Genomic DNA, 17,149 nt, shown 5'->3' with positions numbered 1-17,149 from the left:
CTGATGAAGTTATATCTGCAGAACAATTCTGTTAATGAAAAAGCTTTTACAGAGCTTGTTTCCTCTGCTGTCTTATCAGGAGGATAAAAGGTGGAAAACCTGCTTGGATAATGGGATTGGTAGGCTGACTAAATATGAGAAGCAAATCTTTTGGGAAAAGCTGTGTTTCTTCATGCATTTGTTTCTTAAAGTTGAACTGTGAGCACTGAATAATGCTCTTTGAGTCTCATTTGCTTTGGTTTAAGTATTTGTGATGTCTTCGTGGTTAGATAACACTGTTGGTGCGGGGTGTAACGGGAAATCACAGCCTTCCTTGTGTGGAGCTCTTCAAGCTTAAAATACAAATTGCAGTATTTCTAGGGCAATCCTGCAAATAAACTTATAACACAGTGTGAAATCAAGCTTGAAGTCTCAGTTAGTCTGTCACATGCCATAGAATATTCTGGGCTTCTGGCATAAGCAGTTAAAAAACAAAGATTTAAAATCTGTGGCTCTGACTAACCTTTTGGTGACAGCATCCTTTCCCCTCTGACACAGGTCGGTGTCTCTGTGTTTTATTGTGGCATACCCTAGGGTCCTGTTGCTATTTGTCCCCCTCCCCTGCCCTCCAATGCAGTTATTTTCCCTTTACCGCACTGTGGGTGGAATTCATTTGCCTTTACTTAAGAAACTGGTGCTGCTTTAAACACAGTGGAGCGTGGTGTCTGGCATCTAGCTGCTCCTTCCAAAGGTATGGCTCTTCCTATGCTCTGTGTCAAATCTGCTAGCCCTGTATAAATCTCAGCTCCCTAAGGCATCAAGGGTGGATGGAGACACCTGTACTTAGACAAGTAGGGCCCAACCTTTTTGTTACTCTTCCTATGTCCCCTTCCTTCCTTCTTCCTCCCCTCCTTCCTTTCTTCTCTTCTGCCCCCACTTCTTTCCTTCTCCCTTCCTCCCCGTCTTTCCTTCCCACCCTCATAGATAGAAACCTTATATAGTCTGAAGTCTTTGTGCCCTTGACTGGGACCTGGATCCTCCCCTTACAGAACATTGATCTTAGGAGGGGACTTTCAAAATATATGACAGATAAGTTCCTTATACTTCTACATAGCGACAGCCATAGGAGAATTACTGCTTACTGTGATTAGCAGAAAGTGCTGTGTAAGTTGCTAGTCCTAACTCAGTGTTGTGATATTCTGTAGTCGCTGCAGCATGAAACTGTACGCAGTTAAAAACCAGATGATGCAAAAATTTTTGAGATTCTACAAATGACCATGCTGAAAATCTGATTCGGCTTGTCTGGATGTATGGCACATTAATTGAGTTTGTCCCAGATAATCTTGTTAAATGTACTGGAATCCTCAGACTATTCTGCCGTGTCTCTCTCTGACTGGCTTGGTGATTGTGTGTTTTGTTGTGCCATACATCATCTGCGTTTCAGGTAGTGAGAGATTGCTGAGATGCGAGGAGGTGCAAAATAGCAATTTGTCATGAAAAACCTCAGCTAATGATGAACTGTGCAAACAGCAGCAGAACCTTTAACTCTTGCATGAACTACGAAGAAGTATCAACTTGCTCAAATTCTGATAAATGTATGCAGAGGAGTTACAGTATGGGTTTTATTTAAATAACATACTGTGAAAGGTGAAGGAATACTTAAACTTACGAGCTATTCAGAAATACATTTTTAAAGCTGTTACTTTAATGCTTAAATGTGAGATGCTAAAATATTGTCAATAATACCTAAATCTCTGAATAACATGTAGTGTAACTTTCAACAGCTTTTTCTGTTGCAATCTGTTTGTGCCTCAGTTTGCTTTTTAAAATTTTAATTCTTTCAGATATATTTGGGAGTTTCAAGGGAAAATACATAACTTCAGCAATGCACCTAAATGTCTAGATCTAGATGTTTATCAGTTGTGCATTATATGCTTTCCAACATTGGAGATGCTCTAAGTGGAGCCATGGCTCAGTTAGAGCATCAGACCTTGGGAGAACAGGTCTCCAAATCCACAATGTTCTTGAATAACCCAGAGCAAGTTTCTTAGCCCAGGTCTTGATTCCCTCATCCATTACATGAGATAATAATTCTGCATCTCAGAAGCATGTTGTTAGATAAAAATGTTCATTTTGGGTGCATGGGTGTTACAGAAACAGGGCTTGCATAAAACTTAAAGATCAGGAAACAGGCTCATTCTGAGCATAGCCCAGAGCTTGCAGTGGTTTCTGCACTGGCAAACACTTCTGCATTGGTAGTGTGTTTGGAAACATTTGGAAATCTGCACGCAAAGGTCAGTAGGATACCTTTAACTGAAAAATCACACAATTGTTCTACTTTTTTATAGATTTAGCTATTGATGTCCTGTCATAGAACAACTTAAAAGCACCACTTTCCTGCTCGATGACCAAAATCCAGTTAGGACAGACACGTGACTATTGAGATTTATCGAAGACAAATAGTAAGATAATTAGTTATCATTCTAAGAAGTCTCTGATATTCTGCTATATTGGTAAGTTCCAAAAATAGCTGAGTACAATAGGAAACGCTTAACAGGGAAGAAAACCTGAGCTTCTAGTGTTCTTATCTCCTGTTTGGGTATATTTTTTGCCTTTGAAAAGGTAAAAATCCCCAACCTACCCCTTTTTTCAGACACTTGAAAACTCTGAGCAGCTCCTCTGCATCAGTGCTCACTCAGTCAGTGAGCTCAAAATAGATTTGCTAGGGTGTTGCATGATCCACTATACTCATTTAATAATTATAAGTTATCTTTTGCTTTTATTAAACAGCATGGTGCCTCCTAAGAAGGTGTAGTATTAACATCACAATTTTCTGCAATAATGATCTTTACATACCTCATGAGTTAAGACTACATGTGAGACTGCTTGCTCTAACCTATCAGTCAGTAAACCTCCTCTGAAAACTAAACCAAGAATTGAAATGTCTCCTTGTGGCTTAAACCCTGGTGCACAGCTGAGCACTACGCAGCCACTCCCTCACTCCGCCCCCAGCAGGATGGGGAGAGGATTGGAAAGGTAAAAGTGCAAGAACTTGTGGGTTGAGATAATGACAGTTTAATAGGTAATGCAAAAGCTGCACGTGCAAGCAAAGCAAAGCAAAACAAAACAAGGAATGAATTCCCTGCTTCCCATCTCCGGGAAAGCAGGGCTCCATCATGCACAACTGTTACTTGGAAAGACAATCATCATCACTCTGAACATTCCCCCCCTTCCTTCTGCTTCCCTCAGCTTTATATGCTGAGCATGACACCATATGGTATGGGATATCCCTTTGGTCAGATGGGGTCAGCTGTCCCTGCTGTGTCCCCTCCCAACTGCTTGCGCACCCTCAGCCTACTGCCGGTGAGGCAGTGTGAGGAGCAGAAAAGGTCCTGACTCTGTGGAAGCACTACTCAGCAATAACTAACATATCTCAGTGATGATGTGTTATCGTCACTGTTTTCATCGTAAACCCAAAGCACAGCACCATGCAAGCTACTATGAAGAAATTGAACTCTTTATCACAGCCAAACCCATATAAATATAGCTCTGTACATACTTTCTGTGCTGTACTAACCTATGGCCACCATTGAATGGCTGTGTTGGGCGTTCTAGAGAAAAAGAATGGAGTAACTCAGTTACCTTGTCAGCATAGTCTGTAAGGCTTTATTTTTTCCTGGTAAAAAAAAGTTAAACCCAATCTACCAAAAAAACCCCACCCCAAAAAAGGAAACCCCCAAAAAAGAAAATCAAAATGCATATCCATCCTAACGACTTCAGCATCATTCTTCCTCACGTAACAGTCCAGCCTGCAGACCAGTCCTAGAACTCTTTTAATTGGCGATCAGCTGTAATGCTGTCATGGATTTGCACATGCCTGCCTTCTCTAGTGCCCTACTTGTATTCTATCAGAAAAGGCATTTTATTGATATTTCATTGGTGCTCTGTTGATCTTATTGATCTGATTTTGTATGTTTAGAGGAATCACGGCACCCTTTTATTTAGGGCCATCAAGCTTACTGAAAGGTTGTAAACAAGAATATTTTATTGATCTCTTGGCATAGGTGGCATAGTACTGCTATGTGTTGTGATTTGGATTTTTGGAGGTTTATGGCAGGCATCTAATAACAGAGAAGGAAGTGTTTACTCTGGAAGCAACGGGAATTAGAGATGTTACTGAGATCTTGTTAAGCTAAATCTTCTTTACATGTTACGTTTTAGAAAATCTTCACGAGACCCAGGGCGAAGGAGGAGGAATGCCTGTTGCTTTTGATGAGGCAAGGGTGATTACCGGAGCTTACTGAAGCACTTTAGATTTGAGATAGTCTTAAGAATGCTTTTTAGCAGTAGGCAAACAGTGGGGTGCTCTGCAGTATTTTGTATTACTTTGAAACTATGTGGAATATTATAGCCATAATATACAGCAGGTTGCGAATTGTTCTTGTGCGTCGTATAAATTTGATTAAATCTTGCTGCTCAGAGCAGTTTGTAGTCTTTGTTTTTAACCAAAGAAAGTAAGATCCAGTTTTCATAAAATTAAACTCTGCCGTTGAGAAATAAGCAGCGCATGTGTTTCAACAATAGAAGCCCCTTTGGTTACTCTGTAGGTCAGTATTTGTGTACTCACAGCACCTTTTGTATTTTTACCCATTGAGGTGAAGGAGAGGGCAATCTCTGAAGGTGTGTCTGGTTTGTGAGATTCGTATGTCTGCCTAGGCTCTTTACAGAGGAAACCATCCATGCAGGCAGTGGCTGTTGAGATGTTAGCCTCTAGATACTTGACTGATGTACTGTAGAGCACTTGGGTTGAACTGAGAAGTTACTATTTTGGTGAACTTTCTCAGAATGAATGCATCTTTTCCATACTTCTTACCCTCCGGTTCCTGGTCCTCATGTGCTGAGTGGTCAAGGATTGCCCTCCCCTGTTTGTTTTCTTTTGTTATTTCTTAAAATCTTTCCTATTTCAGTGCAAGAATGAAGCAGTCCTTGAATCTGCAGTTACATATGTTGTTATTGTAACTTGTGGCGGTACATACACTGTTTGCAGGGACACCAGAGCAGTGCTAGAGATGGCTCTAGGCTGAAGTTCAAATGTCATCAGCCTCTTCATAACAAAACTATCTTACTGCAGGGGAGAGAAGTAAGACACTGATTCCTAGAAATGATGTTAGACAGTATAATGACACCAGAATAAGCCCTGACTAAACATTGGGAAGAGCTGATCAAGTAGAGAAAAGTTGTGTTAACACTGGTGCAGTACAACAGTGCAAGCCCATCTCTCTTTCCGGTGGCAGTTCCATATTCATTCCTGAGTGCAGTAGTCATGCAAGTAATTTGTTAAACTTTGTATTTTACTGTTTTTGATTTGTAAACCAAAACATTCCATTTATTTTCATCCATATTTCTACAAAATTGCACGGCTTGAATGTCCGCTTACTTGATTGCTTGAAAGCTTTCATCTGTAGAGTTTAGCTCTTTAATTTGCATGCTCTTGGGTGTTACTTTGTTTGAATTGGTAGTTCAGCTTTGAATGCCCTGCATTCTATTAACATTGTTTTTATTTTACTATCCATATATATTTTACTTTGAGTCCATCAAAAGTTTCTGTCAAAATATGTATTAAAATGTATTTTTTATTGCTTAAAGTATTCTTTCAATTTTATGCTGGTTCTTGCCTGTGCATGCTCTTAAAATAAACCAACTAGACCAAGTAAAATTCCTCTTGTTCTTTTGTGTGTATGTGCATGCCATTTTGAGGTAAGGTATGGATTTGGATGGCAGAGACTCCATCGGAGTTCTTGGCTTTTGAGAGGTTTTGTTTTGAATGCACTCTTGTTGTTTGTTTACTTTCTGCTTACCTGCCCTTTTGCCAGCAGAACAATTACAGTATTTCATCCCCCTTTGTTTTCTTGACACTGGAAGGCATAGGAATATGGAGCATGACAAGGGCATTGCCCCTGTAATGTTCAAATAAGCATCTTTTGTTCCTGCAGAAGATTTAGAAGAGTCCTGCAGACTTGTGCCAGTCTGAAGACATCCAGGACTTCTTACCCAGAGCTGTTGACAGCACGCAGTTTAGGGGTGGCTTTGTTTGGTATCTCTACTCTGGGGTTCCAAGCAGACTGAATACAAGGAGAATTCCCCGAAACACTGGTGTCTTAATGGGAAAATTGTCTGATTCAAGAGATTAGTGAACAACAGCTTAAAAAGAAATTAAAATCCCATCATGTTATAGGACTTTGATATTGTTCTGATATAAATGACTCAGCATTTAGTGAAGTGTTGCAGAAGTAGAAGGCTGCCTAATAGGGGATTTATGCCTCACAGTGTGGAGATTTCATACAAATAGATGAGGTTGGTTTCGACATATTATATTGCCCATATAATATATTATGGGCAAATGCATTGTTATTCTGGCAAAGGATGAGTGGTGTCAGTAAAAACAGAGAAAAAGTGGGGTCAGGTTCTTGGATAGAATAGATAAACATATACATATATTGAAGGGATGAGGAGGGAAAACAGACAAATGCTTTTAACCAAGAGGGAAAACTGCTCTTAAAATGAGAAAAAAAAAAAAAAAAGGGTGTAAGCTTATTTCTTTAAAAAAAATAAAAACAAAACCCAAAAGCAACTCCCACCCCCAAAAAACCTTGTTTGCTTCTGTTTTAGAAAATCTAATGAGGCCCCTTAAGAACTATGGAATCGCATGGTGAGCATATGTTTTAATTTAAATCAAGCTTCTTTACAGATGTACTTGGTGGTGGTGTGCTGGAAAGCTTAAGTTTTTGCTTTGTTGTTTCAGCATGTCTATGGGCTTCTTGATAGAAGAGACTGCCCCCGTTGTGTGGAGGGGGCTCATGGTAATGTCAGCTGTTGAAAAATTGTTGAGACAGGTAAGGACTTAGGGTACATACTGGTGTTTCAAATTGTTTATTTTAAGATGCATTTAACTGATACATGAATGTCAGTGACATTATTTGATATATTAGCAGTGAGCATTTTTGTATCTTGGTCATCTTAAATTCTGAAGAATTTAATCTTAGCTTCAGGTAAGAGGAAAAGTGGTCATTTTTTACATTTGCCTATCTCCTTCAAACAGGGCTGTTGTTCCATGCATTTCATGAGTGAAGCACCCCAATTTGCCTTCCTTCTCATTCCTTTTTGTGTTTCTTTATGCAATTGTTAATAATAAAAAAAGGGATTCTGAGGTTGCCTAAGGATTTGAATGTATAGGTTTATTTTATGCATCACTACAGCTGTGTTCCCTTATGTGCTTGTTAATTCACCAGCGCTAAGAATTCTTGGATGGTGTTTGACATATGACAGGTACATGAAAATCATTAGATACCATCTCTGTGTAATGCAGATAGATTGTTAGTTAATAAATTTCCTGGCATATGGAAGCGGGGTGGCTTTTTTATTTCTTGACAGATTCTTCCCCTCCTTCCCCCCCCTCTTTTATTGTGAATAGATCTGTGAAGTGCTAATGAAACAAACAACTGAAAAAATGCATTAGGGTTGCATGTTTAGACTTTGAAGTGACCTAATTGTTCACAGCTTAACATCTATTCCAGGGATTTAATGTATACAGCTTGGAGATCGCTAGGTTTCTGTATGTCTTCTGTAAATACCTCCAAATCTTGTGCTCCCTTAATGACTGCAAAAAAGAAGATTTTTTTTTTAACTCCACAGCCTTTTTCCATTTTTACTGAATTCTTCTCTAACATAGATTTTAGAATAGTACGCTCATTGCCCTAGTCAGAAAAGCCATGTGTTTGCCAAAATTTCAGGAAGAATATCTTTGTCTAGATTTGCTCTTTAAAAATAAGGGATATCCATGCCAATAGCTGTAGAAGAGTGTTCTGATCTCTGTGTGTTGCATTGCATTGGCCTGGCTCACAAAGACTTGAGCCTAAAACCTCGAAGGTAGAGCTAAAGTTAGCACCTGCTGTATTGGCATATTCCACCTTGGGAGACTAAGACTGGCAGGCACTCCAGTGCTGTTGCTTCAATCAGTAGTATCGCCAGATGGGAAGCATGTGCCAGCATCCTTGTGGAGGGTGTGGATGATGCTGTGTAATGAGCTCATTGCTCCCTAGCAACCGATGAAGCAAGTTACATGCTGGCCGATCATGCTGTAGGAATGAGACAAAGTCCATTAATGCTTGGGGCATCAGTTATTTCCCTGACAGTGGAACCTGAATTCTGAAAGAGAAAGGCTTTACAGCTAAATTTTTTTTCCCCCACAAGCATTTTGCTTCTGAATGATGACCAGGGTAGTTTTAAATCTGCACTGGAAAAAGTTTTTTCCATCTCCTCCTTTGAAGAAAGGAGCTCACAGATCACAGGGAGAACCAGCAGGTTCTATGTAATGTGCAGGCGGTTTCCTGACTACCACGTGCTATTTTGGTTTTAAAAACTGTAACCTCCCGTCTGACATAGTTATTCGTCAGTCTCAAGAAGAAGTTAACTGTAGAACCAAAAGTGTTATAGCCTTGGACACCTAAACAAGAGGGGACCACGGCACGCGATGATGTTTTTAAAGATACTGTAATTCCATTTTATATTAGAAATTGTTTTGTCATCTCTTGGGGGCTTTGAAATTTTTCCTTGTTTTCTCTTTCTCTGTTCTGGTTGGTCTTGGCTGTTATTACCTTTTGTTTGAGAGGATAAGGTTGCTTGCAAGAGTAAAATACTTCTGTTTGTATTTAACTTCCTAAATGCCTGTTCTTAGGAAATAGCTGCTTTACCTCTATAGCTGTCTCTAAACTATTTAAATTAGCTCCCTAATCTAGACATATAGTATAAGTGTATGGAGTATAAGTGTATGGAGTTTGTGTGCATTCAGACAAGCTGAGAAAATACTAAGTTCTTAAAGTCAGTAAGTCAGACAGATAGAAAAAACAGAAGTTCCCAGACTTTTGCGTTAAAAAACACTGGTGGTATTTACAATGGTGTTAGATGGTAGAGGGTTTTTTTAGTTTCTTTTAATTGCATCAAGACTATGCATTCACTCTGTGATGCTTGTTCGGATGCTTGTTTGTTTTTTTCCTGTATGAACAAATCTGTTTTCCTGAGTTTTATGATGCTTCAGATACTCCAGTAAAGCATTGAAGGGCCTAGTTTCCAGATTTGTTAATGAGGACTTGTTAACTCATTGTTAAGTCCTATCAGTCTATGGCTGTATGAATGTTTGCTTCTCTTATACTTGCAACTTATTTAGATTTCTGGAATTCTTACCTTGGAAAAGACTTTTGTTAAATATATACATTATGTGCTTTCTTAAATACCTACTGCATGTAACCTCTCTATTTGTAATATATTTGTCCTTCTCTGTTTTTACTTCGTTGGTGGATGAATGGCTTTTCAGCACAGTCCAGAGTCCAACCTCATATTTGTCTCTTTTCACTTCTACTTGCATATGGCCAGGTTACATTACTTTTCAGATAAAACACCACCTTTTAATTCCAGGCTCTCCTTTTGCCACTTCTCTCTGGTCTGAGAAGCTGCCTTTGTCCTTGTGTATTGCATGGTGTCAGACTGGTAGATAACAGGCAATAAATAACATTGAACACCAAAACTAGTGCTTAGTGTTTCTCTGGTAATCCATGTCTCGCGAAGAAGGACAGTTTTCTGGAACATGCCATTTTCCCTTAAACAGAGATCAAAGGAAATGTAACTTATAATACAAAATAGAGTTAGCAGTTTAGTATACTGTATTGCATATATATTGGTGTATGTGTATCAAATCAGTATATAAATGAAAATACATAGTGTATTAATTCTATAATGTGTCCTACTTTTATTGAAAGTTTTGCTCTATAGAAAAGAAGGAAGGGGATGATGATAGTTATTGAAAGAACAAGAATATATAAGGAAATGATTTTTCACCTGTAGCGAAAGTAAATTACAAACAGTAACGGAACATTTGATTCTATACAAACATATTCATAACTCTTTCAGTTACGTGTATCTCTATCTTACATGCCTTGAAACTATCCGAAGTTTTGTTGTGGCTGTGGAGTGACTTCTTTGTTCACATAATTAGATGTTGTGTAGGCCTGTTTACACTTCAGGGTCATCTTTTTCTCTTATCTGGGTTTTAACTCTTCCCATTTCCCTGCCACATTTATCTTAATGAAAAAATTTTTTCACCCTGTTAACACTTCCTTTTAATCTTGCTTGCCTGTAGGTGAGATAGAAGAGAGTATATTTTTATTTACTTGAGTTTTTTAAAAGATAGTTCTTTTCTTTGAAGACATTGTTAAAGCTCAAGTAATGAAGTTTTGGTTCCTTACTTGAGCCAGTGTCATCTGTTCTCCAGTGTCATCTGTTGCACTAGGCTTTTTCTATTCAGTTTTCACTTAACAAACCCTTCAGAAGCTGCCTACTCTTGTATAGTCTCATTCAGCACTTGTTCCTTTACACTGTGTGTGTCTTGACTCACTGCTATGGTAGTTGGTTCTGAGTAGACAAACTACCTTAAAATGCATCATCTTGGTGTATTCGTTGTGGGAGTGACTTTTGACAAGCCTTTATGCTAAGTAAAAATATGACTTTTTGAGAGTTACCTAAAGCCTGTACTTGAACAGTAATTTGTCTGAAAAGCTCTGTTGAAATAAGTATCAAGTAGGCAGAGAAAAACCATAGAAATATAAAGATTATTAAAAAAAAAAAAAGGCAAGCAAAATTGTTTGCTGGTTTAAACTGCTTTTGCAATGAGGATTTTAAATGGTCATCACTACTGTTCCATACAGCCTGTATGGTAAGTTTTCTAGCACTGTTCTCGTTTCTGTCTGAGGACATCTTGACAGTTCAGTGGCAAAGGAGCAATTAGAAGGGTGCAGGCACAAACCTGAACTGATCCAGGAGCAGTGTGACTGGCTGCTTTACATCCTGGAGTATACTGTGGCAATTGTTCTGCCAAAAGGTTGAGGTAGGGAAGTGACACTGTGTAATACAGATGGAGGGGGTTTCTTGTTTAGGCAGTTATCAGGAAAACTTAATACAAAGGATAGTAAGTATTGGTTTCTCTGATCTTGAATTCTGTCTTCTATGTGCGTTACCAAGTTGAAATACCAGCAGAGAAGGAAAAAAAATTCAATATGCAGTGGACAAGTCAGCTCTTCTATTAAAAAAACGCCAGGTAAAATACAAGTGCATATTTCAGCATGTAGTATTCTGCATGTATCTTTGTCACATCAACAGATAAAGTTGTATCGTTATTAGAAGCAAGCATTACCTACACATGGATTCTAGGTGTCAGCAATTCTGTTAAGTGCAAACAGTCCCCTTGGAACTAGCCCAAAAATCTGATCTTTTCAAGGCAGGGATCTTTGGTTGATTAAAGTCCTTAACAGGATTTCTTACCCTGATTATGACATTTCGACCTATGTTTTTGTAGGCTAGTCAGATCTTACATGGAAGACTCTTGTATTTCTTCCTTATCATGCTCCTCTAGAGCACCAAGAATATTTTGTGCATTGGCTGCATCCTTGGCATAGTATAGCTATAAAGTAGAGCCTCAGCGCTATTAAGTGTATTGTGACCTCTAAAGGTTCCTTAGATGTACCTGACAAGGATGAACACATTTTTCCAGAAAGACAACAAAGCTTTTCCTGGAGTGGCTTAATTCTAATGAAGTCCCTAAAATACTCTTCTTATTATCTAACTGCAGTTCCTTCATCTCTTTCGTGCTGCTTCTTTTAGCACCACTTTTTAAATGAAAGCTGCGTATTGAAAGAAAATTGAAACAAAGTTTCATTGGGAGGCATATAATTAGAAAGGAAAGAATACAGGGAAGTTAGAAAGTAAATTATATAAGCCTTTAAACGCAGAGCAGTTGCACATGTGCAGAAGAAAATGGGGCCTTGCACTTTGAAGCATGGGCAGGCTTTATCCTCTACAGTTTCATGTTGAAAACCATAAATTCAGCAGAAGAATGATCAAAATTATTTTATTAGCTCAACCCAAAGCTGAGTAAGGCTATAGTCTGAAGATCCAATCTTGTCCTTTAAAAAGACTTTCAACTCGGTTTATGTGATTGTTACAGTTGTATGTAATTTTGAAAGTCTGGCTAGAGATGGAGATTTTGCATGCTACTTTCCTTCTGAAGCTGTCCTCTACCAAGAGAACAATTGCTTTGAAACCAGCACTTGCCAGAGATAATGGTGGTAGTATTTATGTAGTAGAGTGTGTATGTGTGAAAGTACACGTATGTACTCAAACCTTTTTTGTAATGTAATTCTCTGATGCTTAGTTATCATACATGAGTAGTTGTAGAGTTTCATGTGTTATTGGGAATAGGAAAGATGCAGACGGATAAATTTTCTTTGAAATATTGAGCAGACTGCGGCTTGTGAGGTCTGGGATATTTCAAGAGCCTCTGTTAAAAAGCTGCCATAAAAGCAACAGTGGAGTGAATTGAACAGTAAAAATTAATGTTTAAAGATTTGAGATTAGATTAACTTGGAAACAGTAGTAGTATTTAATTCTTGGAGGACAAAGAGTATGGAGGCTATATTGTTGTAGATTTTTGATCATTGCTTGAAGTGGCCCATCTCTCTAGAGGAGATTATAGGTGTTCAGTATTATTTTTGTTTGACATACATTAGTTAGTAAATTATTATGTGCAGTTGCTACTGTTTGAAGAGTGTTTATGTAATTATCGGTGTTCTCCTTTCCAGCATTTTAATTGGAGAGGTTGCATATGTGGATTTACGGACAATTTTTCTCTAAATGTGGTTTATTTTAGGTATATAGTAATGCTGCACTTGGGAAGACAAGAAAAATACATAAGGTACTGAGAGCAAATGTATTTATACCTGGTAAAATAGCTACCATGCTGGCATTGACTGTTTACTGTGCGTGTTCTATGCAGCAGAATGTTCTGTATATGGTGTTTGTAGACATCAGTCCAATCTCATTTATAATGCATGTTTATAACATGCTGTGTTAAATCTCGTAAATTCTACAGCATATACATTTTCACAGTTTTGTACTGTCTTGTTTGCCTCTGTGTTTAAATAGATTTCTTACAAACAGAACAATGGAGAAACTAGGGGGAAACATTCCAAATTAGAAGGAATGATGTGCATTTGATTTGGAAGCAATACATGACAAGAACATAGTAAGGTAGTTAGGTACTACCTGCTGAGCCATCTGCCTGATTGATTAGCATGGTTGTCCTTCAGCTTCTCTTTGTGCCCGCATACTGTCTTTTGCCTTACATTTTTGGGACCCTGGCAATTTCATTCTGTGTTTATTCAATGTTCACCACTTGATGAACAGAATTACAAAGACTAGTATTTCCAACTTCCAAGTAAATCTTAAACATCTTCCTCTGATACTTTTTCATCTTTATGAAATAAATATATTCTATTTTTTTCCTATTGAGCATAATATATTTTCGTAGAAAGTTAAAGGGAGATAGGAACTGCTGTCTTCAACTACCTAATGGGTATGTACAGAGAAGATGAAGGTAGATGCTTCCTGGATGTGGGGTTGGTTGTTTTATTACAATGAAAGCAATCACACATCAGAACAAGTTGCGCAGAGATTCTAGAATCTCTCTTTTGCAAGATATTCAGAACTCAGCTGGGCAAGGCGTTTAGTAGCCTGCTCTGTACATCTTGCTGCTTTGAGCAGCAAGATGGACAGGCAACCTCTTGAGGTCCCTTCAAACCTAAGTTGTTCTGTGAATCTGGGATTAGTTCTAAAATTGGCATTCCACTGCCTATTTGACTGTTGGTATATAACTCCATTAAAGCCTACAGCCCAAAGAGGAGAAAATGGTTCTGCCTTTCACAGAGATCACTGGTGAGAGCATTCAGTCAAAACCTAAACTGAAATACAAGTGTCTTTCTGAGTGCCCTAATCATTAAGCTAGACAGTCATACTAGCTCATCTCTCTTGCTCAAATGAATATACAATTAAGTCTTGCAATCAGATGAGCAAGTTTCAGCATAATGACTGAAAGCATCCTTTTCTCAGTAGCATTTCCAGTCATTTGGCCAGTCTCTTTAGACTTTAAAGATGCTGTTTAGATCCCTGTAGGCAGAGACATAGAAGTCGAACCCAAATAAGCCTTATCTCTTGAATGAACATCCTTAATATGAACTATGAAATAAAAAATAATAAATACATTTTTCCTCTTGTTTTGATTGAAATACCTTGATCTAGAAAAGGTTTAAAATAAGGGGATTCTAGGCTTGTGTGCATTAATGTGCTCTCGGGCATCTTAGAATCGAGTAGCAGTGCCACTAAGAAGGTTGTGCTGGAGACTTATGGCAATTTTTGCTTTAGCTTTAGCAGTTTGCTGCCTAGGATGCAGACCTTTATGAAACAATCTGAGGCATCTGGCCCTCCTCTGTAGTGCATGGAGAGACATAGGTTGATGATTTTTTTTTTTTTTTTTTTTAAACCCTGCGATCAGTGTTAGCCTTGAGTATTTTACAGTCTAAACTGGACAAAGAAAAATTCAAAGATGGCAGCAAAAGACATCTTCAAGTAAGATGTTACAAGTGTAGAATAAGTCTTGTATGTCCAGATTTTTTAGAAGAAAGGCAAGTAGGGATGAGTTCAGGAGCAGACTCTGGAGAGCTGGATTTGAAGGCTAGCATGTTTTGAAGTGTTAGCTAAACAACAGTACTGGTGGTACTTAATTTTGAAATTCGGACTATAGTAGACACTTAATGCCACTCTTCTGTGTTTGTTTTTTTTTTCTTTTGTTCCCCCTGTTGTGGTTTGAGCCCAACCGGTAACTCGGAACCACGCAGCCGCTCGCTCACTCCCCCGCTTCTTCCTCCCCCTGCTCCCAGAGGAATGGGGAGGAGAATCGGAAGAATGCAACTCCCACGGGTTGAGATAAGAGCAGTCCAGTAACTAAAGTACCATACAAAACTACTGCTGCTACCACCGATAATAATAATGATAAGGAAAATAACAAGGGGAGAGGATACAATATGCTCGCTACCTGCCAACCGATACCCAGCCCAACCCGAGCAGTGATCTGGGCCTTCCGGGTAACTCCCCCCAGTTTATATACTGGGCATGACGTGCTGTGGTATGGAATACCCCTTTGGCCAGTTTGGGTCAGGTGTCCTGTCTCTGCTTCCTCCTGGCTTCCCCTCCTCCCTGGCAAAGCATGAGACTGAGAAAGTCCTTGGTCGGAGGAAACATTACTTAGCAACCACTAAAACCATCGGTGTTATCAGCGTTGTTCCCAGGCTGAAAGTTAAAAAACACAGCACTGCACCAGCTACTAAGAAGGAGAAAAATGACTGCTATAGCTGAACCCAGGACACCCCCTAGCAGAGGAGTCTGTTCTTTCTTTCTAGTTGCTGTAGGTTAGATGGAAAAAGGGTCATGGGTGTTGCTGTGCTGAACATTGCAGTGCCTAAGAGGTAGGTGCCCTGTGTGCAAGAATGGAAAGTCGAGCTAAAGCCTAGGTGTACCTGGGATAGTGGGAATACATCACTTGTCATTCCCAGTGGTTCTGTTTACCTTCATATACTTTGGCACTGTCATGGGAGAATAGGTGCAAGCCTTGGATTTTAAGGGCAACAAAATTTTCTTATCCTTTGGATCCAGGGCTTGAGCAAATTGGTGTAAAGTTCCAGTTTTGCTGTGTTTCATCACTTACGTGGTAAATGTCATTGGGGGCTTGCTCAAAGATGAAATTATTATTAGCGTGGGCAAAAACTGTGTCTTATCAGTATAAAATTAGTGAGAGAGCGTATTGGTGGATGAGAGGCAGCAGTGAAGCGGGATGTAGCAGAGAATGACACATACTGGGTCAGGAGGAAGACGACAATAACGAGTTGATGGCTCTGATTTTTGTGCAGCTATATTTTGAATGAACTGAAAGGATCCCCAGAATAGTAATAGTGAGTCAATGATGAAAATTATTCTTATTGTAAATGTAAAGAGAAAGTGAAGAAAAAGCACTGCAGTGAAGCCAGATGATTTTTTTTAATTATTATTATTTTTGAGTGTGGAATTTATTTTTAACACTTTTTGGTTTAGGAAGGGCACTCTATCAAGAGATTACCATTGAAGGCATTTAACTTGCATTATGGCAGTAAATTTTCAAGATGGGAAAAGAGTGAGATGCTGCAAAGGGAAATTGTAGCAAACATGAATAACTCTTAGTAATTTTTTTTTTTTCCCCAAACTTTGTCATCTTTTGCCTTCTAAAACATGTTAAAGAGTCTGTGCACACTCCGCTGTTTATTAACAGAGTATATGTACTTAAAGTGTATAAACTAAAATCAGATTAATTGTGTTTTCCTCTTTCTATGTTTTGTATTTTGGCAACATAATCCATTTGAGAATTTTTGCTAATTTCAAAATTGACTTGTGTTTCACAATATGCATGTATTTATCTGCAAGTAATTGGGGAATTGAGGCAGATAGTCTGTAGCAGGATATTTACAGTTTATGTTTCACAGAGCTAAACAAAGCTGTGCTTATATTATAAACTACAAAGATGTGTTTATACTTTGCAGTGCGTAATTCTAAAATACAGTAGTCTTACCAGGTGTCACTACAATGAAATATCTGCCAAAATTTCAGCAATTAAAAAATATTTCTTCTGTTTATTTTCCTGTTTTGAGTAATCTTATGCTGAGATGGGCATAGAAATTGTTAGTTCAGGCTAACGTCTGCTACTTTACAGTCGGGAGTGGGGGTGCTGAACTATTTTTGTTCTTCAAAATAGTAAAAGCAGTTGCATCTTTAGGGGGTTGGGAAGCTTTTGTGTTTTAATTTTTGTGATCCAAAGTACAGAAGTTAAAAGATCCAGACATTTCATCCCTACACATAAGGAAATTGAGATTATTATTTGTTCTATTCAGAAATAGATAATGCTGTTGAGATATTTTCAAAAAAGGGAACAACATAAAAAGTGGTCAAACTTTGCAGTGCTAAGACTGCACTTTGGTATGCTACGAAGACTGCATCTTCAGCTGGCAGACAGTAAACAGTAACTATGAATGCTTGTGAGATTTTTTTCCCTTAAATCTTTAATAAGCTTTCATTTAAAGCAAGGAAGGTCATCCGTCATTGCTGAAATTAAGGAAACTTGTTTCAAGGACACGCTAAACAGGTGACCTGCTTGTACCTTACAAAAGAATTTAGTTTAAAAACTGCCTATACTGATTTTTTTTTT

General features: G+C 38.5%; 1 protein-coding gene across 6 annotated transcripts in view; it reads left to right on the top strand.

The window, feature by feature from the left end:
- The window catches only part of NUBPL (nucleotide binding protein like), an 82,796-nt gene that overhangs the window by 23,372 nt on the left and 42,275 nt on the right, over positions 1–17,149 (top strand). For 2 of the 6 annotated variants that reach the window (XM_030482860.1, XM_030482862.1), the window contains exons 5-6: positions 6,649–6,688; positions 6,782–6,872. The exons of 3 other annotated variants lie outside the window; for them this stretch is intronic. In XM_030482860.1, the coding sequence (XP_030338720.1) occupies positions 6,649–6,688; positions 6,782–6,872 (131 nt within the window). The remainder of the gene's footprint in view (positions 1–6,648; positions 6,689–6,781; positions 6,873–17,149) is intronic. One more of the 6 variants, XM_030482863.1, reaches the window with a different exon arrangement.

The sequence above is a fragment of the Strigops habroptila genome, chromosome 4 (assembly GCF_004027225.2).
Source record: "Strigops habroptila isolate Jane chromosome 4, bStrHab1.2.pri, whole genome shotgun sequence".
Classification (NCBI taxonomy): domain Eukaryota; kingdom Metazoa; phylum Chordata; class Aves; order Psittaciformes; family Psittacidae; genus Strigops; species Strigops habroptila.
The sequence above is the reverse complement of the archived record's forward strand: the minus strand, read 5'-3'. Positions and strand labels throughout refer to the sequence as shown.